Genomic DNA, 23,291 nt, shown 5'->3' with positions numbered 1-23,291 from the left:
TACAGGCGACCCGGGTTCAATTCCCACTGCTGCCTGTAAGGAGTTAAGACGTTCTCTCCGTGATCGCTTGGGGTTCCTCCGGGTGCCCTGGTTTCTTCCCACAGTCCAAAGACGTACTGATTAGTAGGTTAATTGGTCATTGTGAATTGTCCCAAGATTAGACAAGGGTTAAATCAGGGGATTAATGGGTGGCACAGCTCAAAGGGCCTGTTCCGCACTGTATCACAATAAACAAATAAAATTTAAAAATCTTGAAATTGTAGTAGTCAAGTTCCTGTGATCATGTGATTCAAAAGGGGACAGGAAACAGTATTTGCCTTTGGCAATTTATAAACGAGCCTCTTCAGCAACGTTGACTGAATGATGCTCACAATGGTCCCAAAGAAATATTTATTCTGCAGAAGATAGGAAAAGGAAATCAAAGGCAAATTTCCAGTCATTCAAGAACATATTATTGTGCTGTTAACACATCATGTTCTACATCTGAAGGCTCAATGGAGATGCAAATGAGTATCACGCTCCAGATGATCAACACGCCGAGAGAGGGGGAGAAACATGCTTACCTGGTAGCACAGCTCATCCCACTGCCTGTGCAACAGCTCGATCCGCTCCTGCAGGATCAACAAATCGTCAGCATGAATGTAGCTGGACAACGACTCCTTCAGAAACGTGAGGTGGGCGAGGTCGTCAGTCCACCCTCCGAAGGAGCTTTCCAGTTCCTGCAGAGAGAGAAACAGACCAGGTGCGTTATAAGCTACTTCAAAATCAGCACCACACTGCATCAGTGTGTCACACCGAGCCTTATCAAATCAGGTTAATCTGAACAGGATCTGCATCTGATTTATATTCTGTGACTGAAGTTGGTAATAAAATGTCCAGACTAATGAACCATTAAATGTAACTTAACCATGCATCTGATCTGTTCGGAGTGCAGCTCGTCATGGCGGTCAGGCAGAGGCTGGGAAAGCATTCTCCTGAGAGACCTCAGCTTGTCCAGAGACTCCGCGATCCCCTTCTCGCATCTCTCCCAGTCCTTCAAAGAAGCATCAATAACATCAATTAGAAGCCATTATAGGCATCAATCTAGCACACCGGACAGAAAGTCGGATGTGATGTCAGCCTCTCCACTCTGGGGTGGGAAGAGGGAGAACGCGATCAATACACTGTCTCTGCTTTAGCCAAACATAATGCAGTATTTAAGAAGGATTTACCAAGTTTGAAACTGAGTGATTGTAGTACACAGTTGCTGCTGGTTGAGAGAGGATGAATGTTTTGGTGGGCAGAGAGATGGTGGGACGTGACAAAGGAGAGCATCAATGGTGAGGGAGGGTGGCGGAGGAAGAGAGTCTAAGGTTTCCTAGAAGGGTATGAAGCTGCAGAGGTGAGTAGTGCACTCCTGCGGAATTCTGGCCCTCGAGGAACTCTGTGGGGCTGATGCACACCTACTTTATCATTTGGTCCCTTATCTCAGGCAACAACACAAGTTAAACCTGGTCCACAACTGCAACCGGTTTAAAACACACTGGTGAGGCGATCCACCTTCCCAAACGGGACATGATTCTTGTCACCCTATAAAGGATGGCAGGTGAGGGCTGCGACAGGCTTACTGTTCTGTCATTAAGTAAGCCTCTGTTTGTTGGAGAATAGAAGAACGAGGAGTGACCTTGTTTAAACCCACCCAGGACATTCTCCCGCCTGGCTAGAAGAAGCCACTGTTTCAGACCCGTAATAGTCCTATGAGGAAACTGCGACAGGAAATGTGTACAATTGAAAGTAGCCATGATGGATAGTTGGGAACCGTATTGGATCGATTGCGAGACTTTGAGAACTGCACATGAGGCCGATGGATGGCGTGGTGAATCAACTGGGCCTCCTATATGCAGAAGGCTCCTGCTTTTTGTACGGCCTTTCAAGTGCATGTGTTTTTTTGTCACGGTGGGGGTCCAGTTCATCGCTCTCACGCTGCAAGTTGCCCTGCATGTACAATGGCCAACATGAGTGAGTGTGTGCTGTTCAGTTCCATTGCTCTGCTTTCGTCCTTGCTCCATTTGTACTAACAGAGCTCGTGGAAAGAACAGCACACACAACATCAGCAGGTTGTACTCAACCTGGAGACTTTACACCATCAGTCAGCTGTGAGATTATGCAGACAGGCTCATGGATATCAATCAGGAAGTGGCATTAAATAATTCTCGATAAGTATAATAGGGAGAAAGAAAACTAGTACTAAACATTATCATATACCTTCCAAATATCATGTAACTCGGCTTTTTAATGGACTTGTGCTGGTTGAGGTGTTTATGGTGAGATTCCAGATTTTTCTGAGCCTCTGTTCGTTGGAGAACAAAAGAATAAGGAGTGACCTTGTTCAAACATCCCAACAGGGCTTGACAGGTTAGATATCATGGGAAAGCCAGGAACAGTGGACATAGCTTTAAAATGCAAGCCAGGCATTTAAAACCATGGAGCACAGATATTTCTTCTATAGGGAGTCCGATCTCGGGAATTCTCTGCTCCAGAGAGCAAAGACAGATAAATATTTGAAAGAGTTTGGAACTGAGTGTTATGACAGAAGAGTTGAAGCTGGTGTAAACCAGACTGGATCACAATGACTGGAAGGGCAAGGTTGAGAGGCCAAGTCATCTAATCCTGCTTTCTTTATGTTCTCATAGTCTCGTGCACCATCATGTCACCTTCTTTGTGTCAGATAACAGCTCACAAGTACAGGAGAACCTACTGCTCTAAAAGCAAATGTTTTATACTGAAGTGAACTGAGGTCACAGTTAGAGCTCAGTGACTTTGATAGTGTGTCATTAAAGGTAATTAATAACCAATCTAACTCTATACATTGAGATTAGGAAGTGGGAGGCTCACTCCACATCGACCATCCAAAAGTGTAATAAAAACCTCATCTCTACACACTGATGTTGAAAGGTCCCATTGTACATTTTCCTAAGTGTCCAAGCCAACCTGTCATATAGGAAAACACATCAACTGGTTGTTATCAAACTCTGTGGGATCTTACCAACCAGATACCTGGATAACAATTAAAGCCCCAAGTTCAAATCCAACAAGGAATTCAAATTCATTTAGTAAAATGCTATAGAAGAAAATTTGCTGGTTATGAGTAATAGTGACCACAAAACTACTGACTCATTGTTAAAACTCATCAGGTTATCTAGTGTTGTTCAAGGAAAGATATCTGTTTCAAGGAAGCATATCTGTTTCCTCGCAGTTCTGGTCTGTATGTGGCTCCGCATCTATCAAAGAATTGACTTTTAAAATTCCTACGAAATGACTCAGCAACATACTCAATTCAATTGTGTAGCAAAATAGGGTAGTGGTTAATGGAACGCTTCCAACTAGCCAGCTGTAAGAGTGGGGTTCGATTCCAGCCATTGCCTGTAAGAAGTCTGTTCATTTTCCCCCTGACAGTGTGCGTTTCCTCCCGTATTCCAAAGACGTACGGTTAAGGTTAGTTCTGGGCATGCCACATTGGCACAAGAAACGTGGCAACACTCACAGGCTGCCCAGCATAATCCTTACTGATTTGATTTGACAAATTTCACTGTGTGCTTCAATGACATGTGACAAATAAAGCTCATCTTTAATCCTTGGCATTTAGGAATGGGCAGTAGATGCTGGCCTTCCCAGCCATTTTGGTTTGTAAAAATTCTTGCATGAGCCAGGTTCATGACCAAGGCTCTGTCACAGACACCAACAGCACAATAAACAGCTTAGCTTCAACACTGATTCCCTCACAGTAGGGACAAATACCTTTTACTCTGCATTGATGCAAAATTTCCCACTGCAGTCTCCGAAGAGAAGCAGGGATCAGAGAAATAGCTCAGAAGCCATACCCCTGCCCTGTCACGATGCGGGGCCTCAGTGGTGAATACATACCCGTAACAAGATGCTCAACTGCTTCCTCTGGTCGTCCAGAGTGATGTTGGCTGCCCTCCATTGCTCCTGGATGTTGGTGAGCTCAGCCTGTAGGGCGGCCTCTGCGCCACTGTCTGCCGAGAGCAGCAGCTGTTTGCCACCCTCCACTGTCAGGATGTAGCTCCCTTGTTGCCGCTGCAGAACCTTCTCTTTCGACTGTAAGAGAGAGGGAGAGACCAACTGACCGACACTGAGTAGGAGTGCACCATCAGAGTCTGAGACACAGGGAGCTGATGTCATTTCTGAACTAGGATAGGTTCAAAATGGCCAAGGGCCAAGGGAAAGTAAATTCCATTATGCACTGTAGTGCAGAAATGCTTATATTTATTAATTACTGAGCCTGTGGACCATATACTGACAAAGTCTGGCTGTGAATTGTGCAGAATTCATGAGCTGCCTGGGAAAACTGTTCCACTACGAGAGGGTGCCAAATGGTCAGGAACAAGATGGAGCTGTCGTCGCTGCAGTGATGTGATTCACCGCACAGACGCACTGCTGGATGGGATGCCGGAACACGAGATTGGGAAACACAGGATTGGATGCAGCTAAGCTAAAAAGGGACTGGATGCAGGTTCAATTCAGGAAAATATCACTGGAGGAATGACGCATGTTGGGCAGCATCTGGAGAGGAAAGGAGCTGTGGCCTTTCCCACCTGAAACATCAGACTTTCCTTTCCTCCCACAGAGGCTACTCGACTCACTGAGTTTCCCAGATCGTTTATTACTCCAGGTTCCAGTATCTGTTACTATGTGAGGACCTACAACTACCTGGAGGTGCACCTGGATGACAGACTTGAGTAGAGCACCAACACAAAGGCTCTGTACAAGAAGGGCCAAAGTTACCTCTACTTCCTGAGGAGTCTGAGGTCCTTTGGAGTCTGCAGGCCTCTCCTTCACAGTCTGTTGTCACCAGTACAATCTTCTATGTGGTGTTGTGCTGGGGCAATGGCATCAACATAGGTGATGCCAACAGGCTCAATAAACTGATTAGAAAGGCTGGCTCTGTTAAAGGAGTCAAACTGGACACACTGGGGGCTGTGGTAGAACAATGAATCCTCTGGAAAATCCTGGCAATTCTGGACAATGTTTTTCACCCTCTGCCTGCCACCTTGGCTGAACAGTGGAGCACTTTTAGTGATAAACTGAGACAACTGCGCTGCTCCAGAGAGTGCTATATGAGGTCATTCTTACCCCTGGCCATTAATCTCTATAATGAGTCAACCTATAGCCAGGGAAGTGATAACTCCCCTCCTGTTTGAGATAACTTTTTGTTTTATTCTTTATTTCTCTTCTAATCTTTCTATATTTGTTTATCTGTACCCTTCTACTGCTACTGTGACTGTCATTTCTTTGGGATCAATGAAGTACCTATTTATCTGCAGGCACTTGTCTGTTTGAGGCACTGTAAAATGTTGGTAACGGCACACACTGGAATCTCTCTTCCTCATCACCTATCTATTACGACCACACAATGACAAGAGACCAGCACGACGGTGATGCAGACTTGTTATTTGCCGCGCCTCGCCCCACCTGCACCTCGTGGAGCAGAGTCCTGGCCTGCTGCAGGGCAATAGGGGTAGCACAGCCCCAGCTCCGCTCCAGCTGCTGGGACACATCCACCAGCCACTTCCTCAGCTTCTCGGCCATCTCCTGGTAGCGCTGCCACTGCTGGATCTGACTGTCGATGATCCCCCTCCGCTGCTGGGCACGCCGGATCACGCCCTGCCACTGGGTGCTCAACATGGCCAGCTTCGAGTTGAACTCATCCCTGCCGGAGAGCGTGAGCCACAGCTGAGTTATCAATGACTCGTCACACAGAGCTAGACCACTCACCGCACTGTACCCACACCAGGCAGGTAAAGAATTAAGCAACATATACAAAATGCTGGAGGAACTCAGCAGGCCAGGCAGCATCATTGGAAAAGAGCAGAGTCAACGTTTCAGGCCGAGACACTTCTGCAGGCCCCACTGAAGGGTCTTTGGCCAGAAACGTTGACTGTACTCTTTTCCATAGATGCTGCCTGGCCTGCTGAGTTCCTCCAGCATTTTCTGTGTGTGTTGCTTCGATTTCCAGCATCTGCAGATTCTCTCGGTAAAGAAATAACATTAGTTCTTTGCTCTCAGCCTTTGAGATGTTGACTTCAGGTGCTCATTTACCTACAGTAAAGATCTGTTCCACCACCACCCTTTCAGGGAAAGGGTTCCAGACCTCAGTCAGAACTGGGGGGGGAGAAAGCTTCCCACAAGTCTGCTCTTATCCTTTAACCATTCCGCTGAAACCTCAGCCTCCAAGATGCAGATCTTCTTGCGGACGATCTCCCATTGCATAGCTTTAGATACTTCAAATAAATCTTGCTGCAATTACTTCAGATCCAAACAAAATAACCCCAGTCTAAATGGTCGTCACCGTGACTAAGTTTACCAGATCTGGCAACGCCTTCGTAAGTCTCCTCTGCAACTTTCCTGATGCTGCTGTGTATTGTGTGTACGGTGATCACAAGGGTACGCTGCAACCCTGCCTGTGCTCTCACTTACACTGTAGTGAGATTTTGGGTGACCACCCTGCTCCTGTACCTTATTTCACTCACTAATTGGTTCCCCCACCCACCCCCCCCCAGACTCCGATCTGTTCCCTTCACTGTTGGGCTGAAAAATGACTTGCAAAAGGTTAATCAACTTCAAACCTGTTACCTAGAAATAATGAGAAACCATTCAGCCCATCAAGGACCTGTCATACCAAGGAACAGGCCAAGGCCATTCAGCCCCCTGAGAGCCTGCTACCACAAGAATGAACAGACACGAGGAAATCTGCAGATGCTGGAAATTCAAACAACAACACACACAAAATGCTGGTGGATCACAGCAGGCCAGGCAGCATCTATAGTGAGAAGCGCTGTCAACGTCTTGGGCCGAGACCCTTCGTCAGGACTAACCAAAAGGAAAGATAGTAAGAGATTTGAAAGTAGTGGGGGGAGGGGGAAATGCGAAATGATAGGAGAAGACCGGAGGGGGTGGGATGAAGCTAAGAGCTGGAAAGGTGATTGGCGAAAGTGATACAGAGCTGGAGAAGGGAAAGGATCATGGGATGGGAGGCCTCAGGAGAAAGAAAGAAGGGGTGGGGGAGCACCAGAGGGAGATGGAGAACGGGCAAACAACTAAATATGTCAGGGATGTGGTAAGAAGGGGAGGAGGAGTTAGAGAAGTCAATGTTCATGCCATCAGGTTGGAGGCTACTCAGCCGGTCTCTAAGATATTGTTCCTCCAACCTGAGTTTGGATTCATTTTGACAATAGAGGTGGCCATGGATAGACATATCAGAATGGGAATGGGACGTGGAATTAAAATGTGTGGCCACTGGGAGATCCTGCTTTCTCTGGCAGACCGAGTGTAGGTGTTCAACGAAACGGTCTCCCAGTCTGCGTTGGGTCTCGCCAATATATAAAAGGCCACACCGGGAGCACCAGACGCAGTATACCACACCAGCCGACTCACAGGTGAAGTGTCGCCTCACCTGGAAGGACTGTTTGGGGCCCTGAATGGTGGTGAGGGAGGAAGTGTAAGGACAGGTGTAGCACTTGTTCTGCTTACAAGGATAAGTGCCAGGAGGGAGATCGGTGGGAAGGGATGGGGGGAACAAGTGGACAAGGGACCGATCCCTGCGGGAAGCAGAAGGGGGGGGGGGGAGGGGAGAGGGAAAGATGTGTTTGGTAGTGGGATCCCATTGGAGGTGGCGGAAGTTACGGAGCATTATACATTGGACCTGGAGGCTGGTGGGGTGGTAGGTAAGGACAAGGGGAACCCTATCCCGAGTGGGGTAGCGGGTGGATGGGGTGAGGGCAGATGTGCAGGAAATGGGAGAGATGCGTTTGAGAGCAGAATTGATGGTGGACGAAGGGAAGCCCCTTTATTTAAAAAAGGAAGACATCTCCTTCATCCTGGAATGAAAAGCCTCATCTTGAGAGCAGATGTGGCGGAGACGGAGGAATTGTGAGAAGGGGATAGCCTTTTTGCAAGAGACAGGGTGGGAAGAGGAATAGTCCAGGTAGCTGTGAGAGTCTGTAGGTTTATAGTAGATATCAGTAGATAGGCCGTCTCCAGAGATGGAGACAGAAAGATCAAGAAGTGGGAGGGGAGGTGTTGGAAATGGACTAGGTAAATTTGAGGGCAGGGTGAAAGTTGGAGGCAAAGTTAATGAAGTCGATGAGCTCAGCATGCATGCAAGAGGCAGCACCAATGCAGTCGTCGATGTAGCGAAGGAAAAGAGGGGGATGGATACCTGTATAGCCTTGGAACATGGACTGTTCCACAAAGCCAACAAAAAGGCAGGCATAACTGGGACCCATACGGGTGCCCATGGCTACACCTTTGGTTTGGAGGAAGTGGGAGGAGCCAAAGGAGAAATTATTGAGAGTAAGAACTAATTCCGCTAGACAGAGGAGAGTGGTGGTAGAGGGGAATTGGTTAGGTCTGGAATCCAAAAAAAAGCGAAAAGCTTCGAGACCATCTCGGTGGGGGATGGAGGTATATAGGGACATGACATCCATGGTGAAAATAAGACGGTGGGGGCCGGGGAACTTAAAATCATTGAAAAAATTCAAAGCATGAGAAGTGTCACAAACATAGGTGGGAAGAGATTGAACAAGGGGGGATAAGACAGTGTCAAGGTATGCAGAAATGAATTCAGTGGGGCAGGAGCAAGCTGAGACAATAGGTCTACCTGGACAGGTAGGTTTGTGGATCTTGGGTAGGAGGTAGAAACGGGAAGTGCGGGGTGTGGGAACTATGAGGTTGGTGGCAGTGGATGGGAGATCCCCAGAGCTGATAAAGTTGGTGATGGTATAGGAGACAATGGCCTGGTGCTCCTTAGTGGGGTCACGATCAAGGGGTAAATGAGGTGATCAAGGGGTAATTCCACAAGAATGAGGTGGGGGAGGGGAGCACATTCAAGCACTGAACAACCTGCTGTGTAGGAACAGGCAGAGGCTGTTCTCTGGTTCAGTGGGCGAAGCAGTTTCATCTTGCAGACGTTTTCACCACACTCAGCCACCTTGACTGTGTCTGCCCAGAGTAAAGCAGCTCCACTGGGCAGCAGGGTCTCCCCTGCGTGCGGGCGCTGTGGTCTGCACAGGGGCATCGCCGTTAGGTGGGAAGGCTGCAGAGACCAGAGGAAGGATGGGGTGACTCCTGTTTCAAGTAGAGAACGGGGAGTAGCGACAAATAGCAGAGTTGGTGAGAGAAGTGGGGTAGTGAAGGGAGGGCAGGGTGGCCAAACAGGAGGAAGGGGGGGGGGATGTTGAGCAGGGAAAGGTGAGTGGGGTGGGAGGGTGGATGAAGATGTGGGGTAGGCAAAGGGAAATGGGAGTAGTAAATGTTTGCAGAGGGGAAGGGAATGAAAAGAGGGGTAGAGGGTGTTAGAGGAGAGGGTTCTGCAGGAGGGAAGGGGTTAGACTTACGATGCACCATGAAACAGAGGAGACAGGCAGGGTATGAGTATGAGGAGAGCATGAAATAGCACCTTGAGAAGCAACAAGCCATTATATTTAGATTTAGACTGAAACACCTAAGCACCTCCAAACTGGATAATTGAGTATTACAAGTTAGAAATATTAAGCCATTTAAATTTCTATTCTAATTAGTGTGGAAGCTTAAATTTCTGCTGAACTTTATTCAGCTTAGCCACATCTGAATTAATATCAGATATTAATCTAGACTAAGTTATCCCCCCCAAAAAAAACTGTTAGTTGATTTATTATTGTCACTTGACTGAGGTACAGTGAAAAACTCTATTTGGCATTCCATCCATACGGAGCACTTCAGTATATCGAGGCAGTACAAGACTGAAAACGACAACTGAACAGAATGCCCAGTCAGGACACTATAACTCAACGCCTGGACTCCCAGAGATGGTACGGTGGTAAGTTACCTGTCATCAATCTGGCCCTGCTCCAGAAGACGCTGACCATCGCTGATGATGGAATGCAGGATCTGCTGACGACTGAACATCTCCGCTTGGAACAGCTGCGCCAGAACAGAGGAGAGCAGTGGTGAGGGAAAACAGTTGATTGAGTCAGGTCACATTGCTGGAATGCCTAACGGCACTCAAAGAGTGATCACTTGTTAAACGGCTACACAGGAACGTTCACACAGATACAGTAAGTTCAGGCTTATACCCTTCTTGACATTATATAATTAGAAGAGTTAATTATTTAATTACAATTGGCCTCTACACTGGGAGAACTATTCTCTCTTGATTATTGAACTTCCTCTTCATTTTCCCCTCTCTCCCACTGATATTCCCTTCTTCCTCAACTTTCATCGTTTTGTTCTACTGAGTCCCATTTGACTTTAACCATTTCCTTAGACCATACATGCATACAGACACACCTCAGGTCTTTCTGTTAATGCACCCACTTTAGAGATGGTCTCTTTCGATTATATCACCTCTCCTTCATTCTAGTGACGTGCACTCCTGTATCATGTGTCTGCCCACTGTCACTTCCAAGTCTATCCCCTTTCAGTTCGAATAAAGATGAAAATGAAATATCAATTCATGAGTTACAATGGGAATGTCCACATTTTTACACAAGTTACCCAAGGGCAATGGAGAGTCAAAATTGCAACTGCACACTCCCAATATAGACCTACCTCACCTGCAGGAGGAACAGCAAAACTCAGTGAGATGGGAACACAGGCCACCTGTGACAGAAAACTGTCCAGACTGTGCTCACAGAGTCCTGATACAAGCTCCCCAGAAGATGAAGCTCTGTCCTGGGAATGCACCTGCTAATTGCAACTGTCTCCTACTGCAGTACATTTGGTACTTTGTTCTTGGACGGTGTACCCTGAGAATTTGGAAATTCCATGATTCTGGCCCGGCAACAGATGGCAACAAGCTCCCAAGCCAAGGATTTGGGGAGGAACTTAAGAAGTGGTGGTGTTCATTGCAAATGTTGGTCATTGTTCCTGTCCCAGTCCCCAACCCTTTCAGACTTGCCTCGTGTGCTCTCTGCTGCTCAAGGAGATTCTGGTAATTCCCAGATATCTCCACTGCCAACTTCTGCTCTGTGTGGACCAGGAACTCCATCCAGGTTTCGCATTTCTCGAGGAAGGTCTGATGCTGAAGCAGGAATGCCTGCAATTTACTGCAAGGAAAATTCAATTAATTTAGAAAGGAACCATAAACTTCCCTATTTGTCAGGTGCTATTCTGTGAATCCACTGTGCTTACAGAAAGGAGTCAACTTGTAAAGTCAATGGCTTGTTTACACTTATGCCCCAAGAACAGAATGCTGACCAGGTTATGGATGAAGGGCACGGAATCTGAGTTTTACCTGAACCTCTCGGTGGTCTGCCCAGATATCGAAGACCAGTATCTGTTCAACGTCTGCATACGTTTAATCTCCTTGTCGTTGAGGGGTAATCTGTACCCCAACTCATTCAGACGATCCAAGTCAGGAACTGTACTACTGAACCTCAGCATCTGGACCTGCAAGATACACAAAATATCAGAAAATAGAATAACCACTGTTTACCCTCAGACTGAAATATCAGCAAAACTTAAGGATTCATTTTTCCAAGAGATTATTTCAAATTTCAAAAGCAGACAAAATTTCCAAGAGAGAACCTCAGATCAGAAGAGTAGGGCTCCGTGGAGAACAGAAGGAAGTTTTACACAATGGGAGGTGGTTGGTGGACTCCTGTGTTAAAATCAAGGAGGTATTAGTATGCTGATGTAAAAGACTGGCTGGAATTTGCCATTTGTGGACCTTATGCTGATTCATTTAAATAGATGCAAAGACTTGCTGGTTCTCAATTAAGTCATTAGCTCCTTGACATTGGTGAAGGGCCAAAAGGGAAGCCTGCACTTGTATTCCACCTGACCCAATGGTAAAAGCTTGTTCAACTTTCTGCACGAGACCTGCATTGACCTGTCTACATGTGATCACATTGCTGTGGTCTGAAGCTGTGCCAAAGTCTTAGGTATATATATATATGTAGCTAGGGTGCCTGAGACACTTGCATAGTACTACATAGTAGTCAACGTACGGCAGAGAGAGAGAGTTTGTAAATCTGAAAATGTTTGGGAATGGCGAGAGTGGAGTGCCATGGGAGGAACAGGTGGCGGAGGAAGAGTGACAGGGGTGGGTGGGTGGCAGAGAAGGAGTGCCAGGGGTGGGCGGGTGACAGAGAAGGAGTGCCAGGGGTGGGCGGGTGGCAGAGAAGGAGTGCCAGGGGTGGGCGGGTGGCAGAGAAGGAGTGCCAGGGGTGGGCGGGTGACAGAGAAGGAGTGCCAGGGGTGGGTGGGTGGCAGAGAAGGAGTGCCAGGGGTGGATAGGTGGCATGGGTGCAGACACACCCCAGCCCTGAGGAACCAGGCAAGGGTCATTTGATTCCAAACAATAGATTTATTGATCATCACAGAATGTCTCTCTGGTGCTCCCCGCTCCTATCCTTCTCTCTTCCCCTTTTCCGAACCATGAATCCCCTCTCCCTGACCCCATCCCAATCTCAGTCCACAACAGAGACATATATCAGAATCAGGTTTATCATCACTCACACATGTCATGAAATTTGTTTTTTTTGTGTGACAACAGTACTGTGTAATACATAAAATTACAATACTGTGCAAAAGTCCCAGGCACCCTAGGTCTATGTATATATGAACCAAAGACTGTTTGCACAGTACTGCAATGTACCAAAGCAATAGGAATTCTTCAGACAAAACAAACTCCTTTTGGAGACGACTGCTAGAGCTTGGAGGTGAGATGGTTTGGAAATCAATGCCTGGAGTGAATACTTCTGGCCCAGAGGTACTGGAGATCAGATGAAAATATAACCCCATCATTTACAAATTGTAAAATATTCCGCTCTGTCAAATTCCTGCTTTGCCTTACAATGCAGACTGACTGGAGAACTAACAGGAATGTGCAGTGTTATTGGCAATTCATGCTGTCACACACAGCATTACGACAACCCCATTCCCAAGAAAACAGAGCTTGGCACTGCCAACTCGAAGATCTCCACTTCCGTCACTTTGTGATTTAGGAACACAATCTATCACAAATCAATAAAATAATTACACCGTTAAAAAAAACTGCAAACTGTGCTCTAGTTTTAACCCTGAAAATTAAAACTAGTCCACAACAGGGGGAGAAGCAACACAAAGAAAAAGCATTTCAGGATGTATATTGTATACATTTCTCTGAGATTAAATTTGATCTTTGAACCTTAAAGCGAAGCCTGGTGCCTGCAGGCCCAAGTCTGTGTCCACTGGAAGCCTGTGCTGGGGTTAAAGAACTGTCTGTGTATGAGCGTGGGTGGGAGGGAGGAATGGGGGTATTTTTGTTTGTTGCTTGCTGTGTCCTGTGTGGTCCTGTGGGTGTGCACCTCTGCTGCTGAAATGTGTGTTGACACTTGCAGGGTGCCTCAGCGGTGTTGGCTGATAACACAAATGGCACATTTCAATGCATGCTCTGATTCACACGTGACAAATAAACTTGAATCTTGGTTAAACTTCAGTTAGAAGAGAAACATCTACAGTCCTGGACTCAAAGGATATGAAGGAATTGGAGAATGCATAAAAAAAGGTGATTTACACTGCAGAATGGCAAACAGCACTACAATGGAAGAGGACGAACAGTGGGACTCACTACCCACATGGCCCTGTTGTAGAAAGTGGACCTAGAGGACTCTAAGTGTAATAAGATGAAAAAAGGAAGAGAAGGATGGAGTGAAACAAACCTGTGATACAGCAACGGTAAAGTTTCTGTGCAGTACATTTGATGTCATTCTATGCTTGTCCCAGAAGTACAATGAAACACAATGGGCTGGAAATTCTTGTGCAGCACAGGAAAACAGTGCAGAACGCCTTTGTGTGCAAGTCTGAAGTTCTAAAAGTAGCTTAGAGCCGGCAGTCTGATGAAACTGCATATGCTGTCTGGTGGCTTGTACTATACATCCACGTCCCCAGGACAGGGTGGGGGTGGGGTGGGGGAGATTTGCATGTAAATAGGCCTTAAATAGGAGCCGAGGACCTTTGGTGCTCCAGTCCTATCTGGTTCAATGCCATGGAGTGTGGCATGTCTTTTTGAACATTTTCCCCCGCTAACATTAACATGGCCCTGACTGCACTGGACCAGGACTCTGAGTGAACTGCACCACTAAATCTGCCTCTCCCATCACCCCAAGCACACGTCTGACATTAATGTTCCTTCCTAACAGCCTAACCTTGACAACCCCACAAACTCTAGCAGACTCCAGCCCTGAGCCTCCCTTCAGCCACACAACACCCTCCAGTTCTCATGTAACTAACCTCACCCCACTTCAAACCTTGGTCTACCTGACATAGGGCTGGGGGAGAGCCTTTACACCTGCTTTAACACGTACGGCCCATCCAGCTGCCAACGTCTTATTCCCTTAAGAGTACCACTGTGGTTGGCCATGCAGAAAACAAACAGCCCCAACACAGCAGTGATTTAGGACAATTTGTTAATCACCAAAGAATTCCTACAGCAGTGGTTTTCAACCTTTTTTAATGCCTTAGACCAATACCATTAAGCAAGGGGCCTGTGGACCAATGTTCCCTCTAATTTGTAATGACCAATGTGCACAAAAATTTTATGCTGTGCAATTTTTTGCCCAGTGACAACATGTGTGCATTGAATAACTTCTTCAACAAAAACAGCACTAATAAGCCAGCTCTAAAATCTGCAGACAAATCATCACAAACTCTACACTGTCTACACCGTCCACGTCAGAAACAGGAAAAGAAAATGTGATCCGTGTACGATCGTGAAATATACTTAATGTGCCAACGAGGTAGAGGGTGACAGCCTCTTGTGTACAGTTTAAATTCCTTCGTGCGCTAGTAGCGAAAGATGCGTGCGTGTGAGGGACCATTGCTATGGACGCCAGGTTGGGAACCCCCGTCCTGCAGCAATAAACCCCAGCATCTGCAGTCTCCCATCTCTCCAAGGAATTCCTGCAGCCAGATCCTGAACCTTAACCAAACAATGGTATGATTTTTGTTTGGGAAAGAAACTGGAAGAGGAAAACAAACCAGCTTTCACGACTGGCAATGGATCTGACATCCTGCCTCGTTTTGCTTTCTACTGGCTTCCTGCCAAAGAGTACGTTCAGCACCCTCAACGTTCTGGATGGTATTTACAATGTACACTACCCAGTAACCGTGAGGGAAGCAATGCGCTTTAAAAGCAGCACTAGATTTCGAGGGGCGATTCCTCATCCTGCCACCATCTACCCGGGAAGCACAGTGCACAAGGAGTGGAAAACGAAGCTAAGTGGCCAGGCTTCCTCTTCCAGCGGGGGATCAAACGGGAGAAGTTTTGTGCTATATTATTAAGATCAGCTTCATGCACTAACAAGGTGGCGGTGTGGGACTCGTTTCCTTTTGATCGCAGGAGCCTTGAAACACTGTAATACGACAAGGGAAGATGAAGGCATGACAACGGAAAATCTAGTACTAAACCGACAGGAAGGAAATGCAACATTTACCCACTTATTACCCGAAGCATAAACAACACGAGTGCCAGGGACTTACTTTTAGCTCCTCCATTCTGTCCTGGATTGTGGTTAGGTCAGACGATCGATTAGGATCCTGCAGTTTCAGCACCTCGTCGGCTTCAACAATCCACTTCTCCAAGGCTTCCAGTCTCGTGCTGAATGCTTCATAATCTTGAATGCCGGCCTGCAGTGTAAAATGTTCACTGTCAGAGTGATAGAATCGATTACAAAGTGGACAGCCAAAGACAGTTTCCCTGGGTGGAAGTTGCTTACAAAAGGGGGCACTATTTTAAGGAGATGGGGTGGGAGGGAGATGTGGAAGTTAATTTCTTTACACAGAGAGTAATGGGTGTATGGAGCATCCTGCCAGAAGTGGTGGTTGAGGGAGATACATTAGGGACATTTATGAATCCCTTCCATAGGCACATGAATGAAAGAAAACTGGATTGTTATGTATGGGGGAAGGGTTAGATTGATCTTAGAGCAGGTTCAAAGGTCGGCACAACATCTTGGGCCAAGGGGCCTGTACTGTGCTGTAATGTTCCAGGTTCAATGTACATGTCCCAGTGACAACCTCCTTGCCTTCAGGGAGCTGTGGACACGTACAGCAAGGTATCTCCACTCAACATCGCATTATACAGTTGGCCCTCCTCATCCGCGGATTCAACCAACCGCGAATCGGGAAAACCCGGAAGTTCTCTCTCCAGCACTCATTGTTTTGAGCATGTACAGACTACTTTTTCTTGTTATTTTTCCCTAAGCAATACAGTATAACAACTATTTACATAGCATTTACATTGTATTAGGTATTATAAGTAATCTAGAGATGATTTAAGAGTACAGGCAGTCCCTGGGTTATGAATGAGTTCCATTCCTGAGTCCGCCTTTAAGTCGGATTTGAAGTCGGAACAGGTACATCCGGTATTATGTAGCCTCAGTTAGTAAAACATTTGTCTTAGTATATATTTTACTTTTCTATGCATATAAAACACTTAAGAAACATATGTATTTCAATAATAAAACCACTGCGTTGCTTAGTAATAATTGTAGCTTTCATCGGGGCAGGGCCTTTCACATTCTCCATTAAAATTGTTCCAATCATTGACCGACGTAGCCTAACGCTTTTCCAATGACCGATGGCGTTTCACCTCTTTCTGATCGCTTTATTACTTCCACTTTATTTGCAATCATGATTATTTTTGTGAACGGAAACACTACGGATTCAGAGCTGCACCAGGTCCTAAAGTCCACTGCAATGATACAGGTTAAATAAGGTCCGGAGTTCCGCTGGGTCCTAAAGATCACCGCATTGGGACGGGTTAAATAAGGGACTTGAGCATCTACGTTTTTTGGTATCTGGGGGGGGGGGTCCTGGAACCAATCCCCCGCGGGTAAGGAGGGCCGACTGTATATTCCCTTGTCTCATTTACCCTCCCCTAATACATATTCTGACACTTCAGACTGAATTACATTTGCCATTTCCCTGCCCAGTCTGCTGTTATCTGTCTGGAAGTCAATAGCCATCTTTCCCCAGCTCTGATATACACACCAGAAGAAGAGACTGCAGAATACTGTTGCTGATGGTTTTCCAATCAATTGCTTCTCGACATCCTCACTGCTTTCTGACCTTGCTCCTTCCTCCCATCCCCTTTTACAGCTGGTATCACCCACAATACACGTTCTACACTTGGTCAGCAATGTGGCTGATGGCTGTTTGTGGGACTTCGGTGTGCAAAAACCAGGGGGTGATATTCCAAATTAACACATGTAATTCAAAAATACCCAAATGACTAGAATCATTGCAGGACCTACTGAGATGATAAAAGCTGTTACTTCAAAGTAGTTGGCATTTCCTAAGTAGCAGCAGCACAGACAGCCAGTACGCCAAATTTTATACCATTTGTGCAATTTGTTAAGGTAATAAAATTAATCTGTTTTCCAGTTTCCCTACAAATAAAAGCCACGTTAAAATCAAACAAAAGTATGTGTAGAAATAGAACTATCAAAGATACCTGGAGCACAGCCCTCTGTCGGCTGAGTGCCTGTTCCAGAGAAGACAGTCGCTGGGCGAGGGACAGCCGTTCAGACTGAATAGTGGCTGCTGCTGAAGGGTCCACCTGCTGTCTCAACTCCTCTCCGAGCTCCGTGAGGACCTGAAGGGAATCTCTCAGTGTTCCCAGCTCCACCAGCAGCTCCTGTGGTGGGAATGATCAGAGCTTCGCTTAAACACATTGCCCAGCATAGTTTGGCACATTGAGTGAAACTTGGCAGGCTTCGCTCCACCTACACGTGTTCTAAATGCTGCCCAGGCTCTTGAGGGCAATGTTACAGGAACAGGAGGAGGATATTCAGCCCCTCAGCTCTATGCCACATTCAATTAGATTAGGGCAGATTTGAATCCTTTACCTGTCCCTAAATTTACTTTGGGGAAGAGATGCCTAATTTCCAATAACTTTTCTGTAAGAAAACAGGGGACTGTAATTCAGAGTTTGTATTATTATGCATGTTGCCCACTTTCTGAAAGTGAAGAGGGCTGGAGGGGTGCCCTGGTCTGCGGGTATCATGAGGTAGTTGATCAGAAGTAGCACATTCTGAGCAGAGTGTTCTGAAATGAGAAGCATTAATCCAAGAAATGGAAGAACAGATAGCACTGCTGCCTCATGATTCTGGGGACCTGGGTTTGATCATGACCTCGCCATCCATAAGCAACTTGCAGCCGGTTCCTTCAGCTTCTCCAGTTTCCCCCACATCCCGAAGATACGATGGTAGCTTAAATGGCCACTGTAAGTTACCCCTCAAGACAGAGGTGACAAAAGAATCACGAGAGAGATGGTGGGCATATTAGAGGGAACAAACTGCAGAGGTACAGGGACGTAATGAGGGTGAATAGGCCCACAGAGTTGGGAGCTAGCAGAGACCTGAAGGGCCAAATATCCTCTTCCTGTATCATAATTTAAAAAAAGACTTTTTAAGCCATTTACATTTCTCTATTTCTCTATCATTGGAAAAGCTCTGGCAGGGGTTTTTTCAGCTGCAGACTAATACCACTAAGCAAGGGGTCCATGGACCCCAAGCTTGAGGGTGGCAGCCTGGATATTGTGAACATGTAGACTTGGACAAGATCACTGAAAGATCAGGCTGTCACTCCGGTCAGCCATACCTAGGCTTCCAGTCTCAAGCAACAAGCAGTGACAAGTGATCGAATCCATAGTCTGATCCAATCAGAGCACAGAGTGAGGCGTTACTCTGACAACGTGCAGTCAGACATACAACTTGCTCTCAAGGGGAGGGCTTCACTGGTCAGCCGGCAGTTACTGACCATTCCTAGCAGTCCTCGAGAAGGTGGCCTTTCGACCACTGTGGCAACGCCAGCTTCACCAGGCTGTTGGGTAGGGACTTTCCAAACAGTGACCCAATGGCAAAGGTGGAATGTCAAAGCATACCCAAATCTGGAAGCAATGAGATTTGGAAGGGCTTTTAGATGGTATTTCTATGCACTTGCTACCCTTGTGGTCGTGATGTCACTGCCTTCAATAAGATCCGTTGTACTTACATCAGAGTCTTGGATCCACTTTGTGACTTCCTCATCGGCAACATCCCTGTTTGCAGCTTTCTTAATCAGCTCAGTGCTCTTCTGCTCCTTCTCCCGCAGGGTCACCAGACACTGCCCAGAGCATTCCTTGTACTTCTGCCAGAGCTGCAGCAGAACCTTCCTCGCGTACAGTTGCTCCACGATGTCCTGAAGCAAGTTATTCCAGCTGTAGATTTGAAGTCAAAGGGAAGAGAGTGGGTCATTTAGAAGCACAGTAACTCATCTGACTTCAGTTTAATTCATTGTGATTATGCTGGGGTTCTGAATTGCAACTTGGGTTCGGATGGTACCATGGACAAATATTCAAGGCATTTCTTCCTTTAAACCAGGGGTTCCCAACCTTTATTATGCCATGGACCAATACCATTAAGCAAGGAATCCATGGACTCCAGGTTGGGAACCTCTGCTCTAAACAGATTTAGGTGCTTCCTCATGCCATCCTATCCTACCACACTTCACCCCACTCTCCCAACAGATCTCAGAGAGGCAGCAACTCCTCCCTTACCGAGATGCTTGTTAAATCAGTAACTACCATATTCTCCTTTAACTCCTCCCACCAATTCAAGACAATTAGCATCACCAAATTCAGAATCTATCACAGCCCCCTTCATCCTCACCAACAACTTGAATTTAAATGCCTTGAATGGAGAATTTTCGGTAACCACTTGATTACCACCCATCCATCAGCTCCCGTGATACCCTCCTACACACTTATGGATGCTCTCGCAGTTGTGAGTGCAAAGCCTGAGGACGTGGAAAATGCCTCATGTTGCTCACACAGGAGAAAAGTTGCTGGCAAGTCACTTCAAAGCTGCAAAGTCTCTAACAGAATTAAGTCACCTGTGGCAAGTTATAAACATCTTACCGAAAGATAACAGACAATGAGCGCCATTCCTAGGCGACTTGACCTTTCCAATCACCCTCAGTTCACCACTGAAGGTTTCCCAAAAAAACAGGAAGTATGGAGATAGTTACGTGTAGCTAATGTACTAGCTAATTTTATTTTATTTGTTGTCAACCAACATGGCCACAGACAACAATTACTCAATCACAAGAAGTGGTTGGGGCCGATATAATGACAATATTTGAAACACACGAGTAGGTACATTTATAGGGACGTTTCAGTGGGCGAAGAGCCTAGCGCAAGCAAATGGGACTAGCTTGCATGGGCATCTTGGATAAATTGTGCTGATAGGCTTGTTTCCTTGTTGCACTATCACATCAGCACAAAGCTGCTTCTCAAGACTGGCTGGGAAGTATACACTGCCTCTCAGCCATTTTTTTAAAAACGTTGGTCGATGGAATTCTTACCTGACGTTAACTTCATTCAGACTGGTATTCAAAAAGCTGTGAATGGATGGTGAACACTCCTTTAACAGCTGCTTGGTGGCAGAGCCAAACTTCTCTAGGCTGCCCTCTGACTTCTCCAGCTGCTCTTGCAAGTTCTGTCAAAGATTGTAGCAGATTGCAGTTAAACAAGGCGGAAACAGAACAGCGAACAGTACCACACACTACAGGCCCTTCAGATGATGATGCTGAACCGACCTTTAAACCTACACCAGGATTAACTGTGGGAACCAGGAGAAGGGGTCTTCGATGACACACCCCACAGCCCCAGTGACATGGGTTCAATACTGAACTCAGGTGCTGGGTAGAGTTTGCACGTCCTCTTTGCCACTGTGTAGAATTCTTCCAGGCGCTCTGGGCTTCTTCCACACTCCAATGGTGTGCCAGACAGCAGGTGTCGATGAATGGCAAAATCTGGGTGGTGTTTATGGCAATGTGGGGAGCAGTATACGAGATTAGTGCAGATTGATGGTTGGTATGGACTTGGTGGGCCCAAGGCATCTATCAGTCTCTGAAGAGAAGGCGGAAATGATGGGAATATGGGCAAAGACAAATGGTCATCAAAAAAATGAATACAAAAGGCCACTTGAATTATGTAGCCTAAGTGCAAAAAAAGTAAAGCTTTGTGCAAACTGTTTTGCCTTTCAATTGATACAAAATTTCTCAACTCAAATTATCTTGAATTCCAAATACAAAAGAAACAAAAAGAACTGTAGAAAAGTAAAAAGGCTTAAGACTGATATTTACAACTAAACATGAAACAGAATCGTTAATAATAAGAAATTATAAATCTGGTTTAGGCCTTTTGCCAGAAAGCAAACGACTGAGGTCGGGATGGTGAGTGAACTGCACTTTCGAGGGTGAGGTTGGAGGGAGGAGGGGGATGATGGAGAGAATGCACAGCGTTGTCCCGATAGCTCGTGCCTGCAGGGCACATGGTGGAAGGTCAGCAGACACCAGAGAAAGCTTCTTCTCCCAATTTAACATGATCAAAGTGATCACTTCTGGCTACAAATACAGCATGTGCATAACATTACTGTAGAATGCAGGACTCGTAAACAAAAATACGATTTTGATGGCTTTAGTGGAGAAGATGCATTTAACAGTATGGTAGCTAAAGAGAAACAAAGATACCAGGATAAGGACAAGGTAGAGCACAGGGGCCACAGAAGAACCTGTTGTCCCAAATAAATTGATAAATTCAATATAATTCACAAACATTGTTTCTTCCCAATTGGCACATCCTCCGTTCACGTCTGATTTAGAGCTTCAGCAGGAACCAGTTACCAGACAATTCTGCTACCTTGGCTAAGGTAATTTAATTGCACTTCAACTGAGTGAACAAGTGGATGAGGCCTTACCTGTAGATTGTCCACTTGGAGCTGTACAGCTTCCAGAGAGCCAGTTAGCAAACGGAAACGAGACAGGGAGTAGCTGGCCTCCATCAATTGCCTGTTAATCTCTTCATGGGCTGCCCTGTAAATAACCCACTGGTCCAGCATTGACTGCAGCGCAATTTTCAGTTCGCCAACCTAGAATACACCATCAACAGTGATTACAGCTCCTCTGAGTAAAGACCACGTGCACGAAGCTCTCAAATCAGTTCACAGAATAAATGGGTCCTGGGCTATTTACCTGAAAGGGACTTGAATGACATATCCTTAATGTGACAATAAGTGCTTTCCCCATTCTTAAGTCACACAAGGAAAGCACTCCCTCCCCTCCTTGCACAACTCTTCTGCACAAAACAGCAGGGATTAACATGTTAGTTTTCACATTCAGCACAGACATGCTGGGCTTAGAGTGGGCACCTCTTTTGTTACCCCAGAAGGGATTTTTAAACAAGGTAATATCCCTTGGCTTGCTTTTGGTGAAGGAACAAACCCTCAAGATTTTTTCTCTTTAGGTTGTGGATGAAGCAGAAAAGAGAATATTTACCATCCGTTTGAATACTTCAAGAATCCCCCTTAGACCAGAGGTTACTGGTGATTCAAGATCCCATTCTATCAAGGACATTGTGAACCAGTTAGGGTACAAGTCAGCATTCCTATGGCTATTTTTCTGGTACCAGGATATAATTTACCATAACTTTAGAAAATAATTCATGAATTCTAGTAAATAGTTGAAAAGATATTCTTTAAGTACTCAAACAATGCATTTTTCAGCAGTTTTTACACTTTTTTCTGCATTGTTCTTGTTTTATCTTATTCTGCCTCAATGTACTGTGTGATGATTTGCTATGTATGAACAGTATACAAGACAAGCTTTTCACTGTATCTTGGTACACGTGACAATAATAAACCAATATCAATCGGTTACTATTATCCAATGACATTTAGTAACTATTATACGATGATGGTGCAACTACGGTGCCTTTCAGAGACAGACACTGAGGCCACGTGACAAATGGAAATTCAGCCCACTATCATTTCACTCCAATACAGCACACCTTCCCAAACTCACTCCAACATTCCTACCTGGTGATCCAGGCGAGCCCAGGAATGATTGAGCTCTTGGAGTGTATCCATAACACTGCTGGAGACCTCATCGCTCTTGTTCTGGAGTAGGAGCAGACCACTTTGCTCAACCTTCTCCACTTCCTTCTCTTTCACTCGCACCATGTTTTCCAGTTCCTGAAAAAGAAAAAGCACAAAAATAGGTCACGGCTTCTTTATGTAAAAGATTCCTCCCACCCGCTTTACTTACATCGTCTCTGCTGTCAACATTCTTTCTCACTTCACATCCAATCCAGCTTCCCTTCAACACATCCATGGTCCAAACCACATTTTACCCACCCCTGAATAATGTTGTGCCTGAATTCTTTAGCAGATCTATTAGTAGTTTATCTCATGGACGTAGTCAAAACAAACCAGACAGGTTTCATGCAC

General features: G+C 45.9%; 1 protein-coding gene across 12 annotated transcripts in view; it reads right to left on the bottom strand.

Moving 5' to 3' along the window:
• syne1b (spectrin repeat containing, nuclear envelope 1b) overlaps nucleotides 1-23,291 on the bottom strand; it is a 543,459-nt gene that overhangs the window by 87,256 nt on the left and 432,912 nt on the right. For all 12 annotated transcript variants that reach the window (XM_059986320.1, XM_059986330.1, XM_059986328.1 and 9 more), the window contains 13 exons: nucleotides 22,881-23,036; nucleotides 21,765-21,935; nucleotides 20,368-20,501; nucleotides 19,018-19,222; nucleotides 17,477-17,659; nucleotides 15,502-15,648; nucleotides 11,273-11,427; nucleotides 10,937-11,084; nucleotides 9,866-9,960; nucleotides 5,473-5,710; nucleotides 3,904-4,098; nucleotides 908-1,033; nucleotides 564-719 (listed from right to left, as the gene is read on the bottom strand). In XM_059986320.1, coding sequence (XP_059842303.1) covers nucleotides 564-719; nucleotides 908-1,033; nucleotides 3,904-4,098; nucleotides 5,473-5,710; nucleotides 9,866-9,960; nucleotides 10,937-11,084; nucleotides 11,273-11,427; nucleotides 15,502-15,648; nucleotides 17,477-17,659; nucleotides 19,018-19,222; nucleotides 20,368-20,501; nucleotides 21,765-21,935; nucleotides 22,881-23,036 — 2,109 coding nt within the window. The remainder of the gene's footprint in view (nucleotides 1-563; nucleotides 720-907; nucleotides 1,034-3,903; nucleotides 4,099-5,472; nucleotides 5,711-9,865; nucleotides 9,961-10,936; nucleotides 11,085-11,272; nucleotides 11,428-15,501; nucleotides 15,649-17,476; nucleotides 17,660-19,017; nucleotides 19,223-20,367; nucleotides 20,502-21,764; nucleotides 21,936-22,880; nucleotides 23,037-23,291) is intronic.

Source organism: Hypanus sabinus, chromosome 12 (assembly GCF_030144855.1).
Source record: "Hypanus sabinus isolate sHypSab1 chromosome 12, sHypSab1.hap1, whole genome shotgun sequence".
Taxonomy (NCBI): Eukaryota; Metazoa; Chordata; class Chondrichthyes; order Myliobatiformes; family Dasyatidae; genus Hypanus; species Hypanus sabinus.
The sequence above is the reverse complement of the archived record's forward strand: the minus strand, read 5'-3'. Positions and strand labels throughout refer to the sequence as shown.